General features: G+C 57.9%; 1 protein-coding gene across 1 annotated transcript in view; it reads right to left on the bottom strand.

Moving 5' to 3' along the window:
• The window catches only part of PARP6 (poly (ADP-ribose) polymerase family, member 6), a gene marked incomplete at both ends in the record, with an annotated part of 3296 nt that overhangs the window by 1017 nt on the left and 1975 nt on the right, over positions 1-304 (bottom strand). The window contains 2 exons of the mRNA XM_009869778.1: positions 31-126; positions 260-304. The exon at positions 260-304 is cut by the window's right edge and continues 1 nt beyond it. Coding sequence (XP_009868080.1) covers positions 31-126; positions 260-304 — 141 coding nt within the window. The remainder of the gene's footprint in view (positions 1-30; positions 127-259) is intronic.

Below are 304 nucleotides of genomic sequence, written 5' to 3'. Positions count from 1 at the left end.
CCTGCGCCTCCCCGATCCCCGTAACCGCACCTTGAGCATGGAGCCGTTCTGGAAGACGTGCTGCTCGTCACACACCACGCAATACTCATTGAGCGTTGGGATGCGCTGCTCTGCGTATTTCATGATCTGAGAGGGGTAGGATGGTAGGAGTCAGGCCCTGTGGTGGCCACGGAGCTTGGGAACATGCTCCAGGAAGAAAGATGGAGCTCAGGAGGTCATGGGACAGCAGGACAGGGCTGAGGGGAATGCAGGAACTCACCTGGACAAGGAAGCCATACTCCAGCGTAGGGATGTTCTTGCAGTG

This window comes from Apaloderma vittatum, unplaced genomic scaffold (genome assembly GCF_000703405.1).
Source record: "Apaloderma vittatum isolate BGI_N311 unplaced genomic scaffold, ASM70340v1 scaffold33775, whole genome shotgun sequence".
Classification (NCBI taxonomy): domain Eukaryota; kingdom Metazoa; phylum Chordata; class Aves; order Trogoniformes; family Trogonidae; genus Apaloderma; species Apaloderma vittatum.
This window is presented reverse-complemented; position numbering and strand designations above follow the sequence as displayed.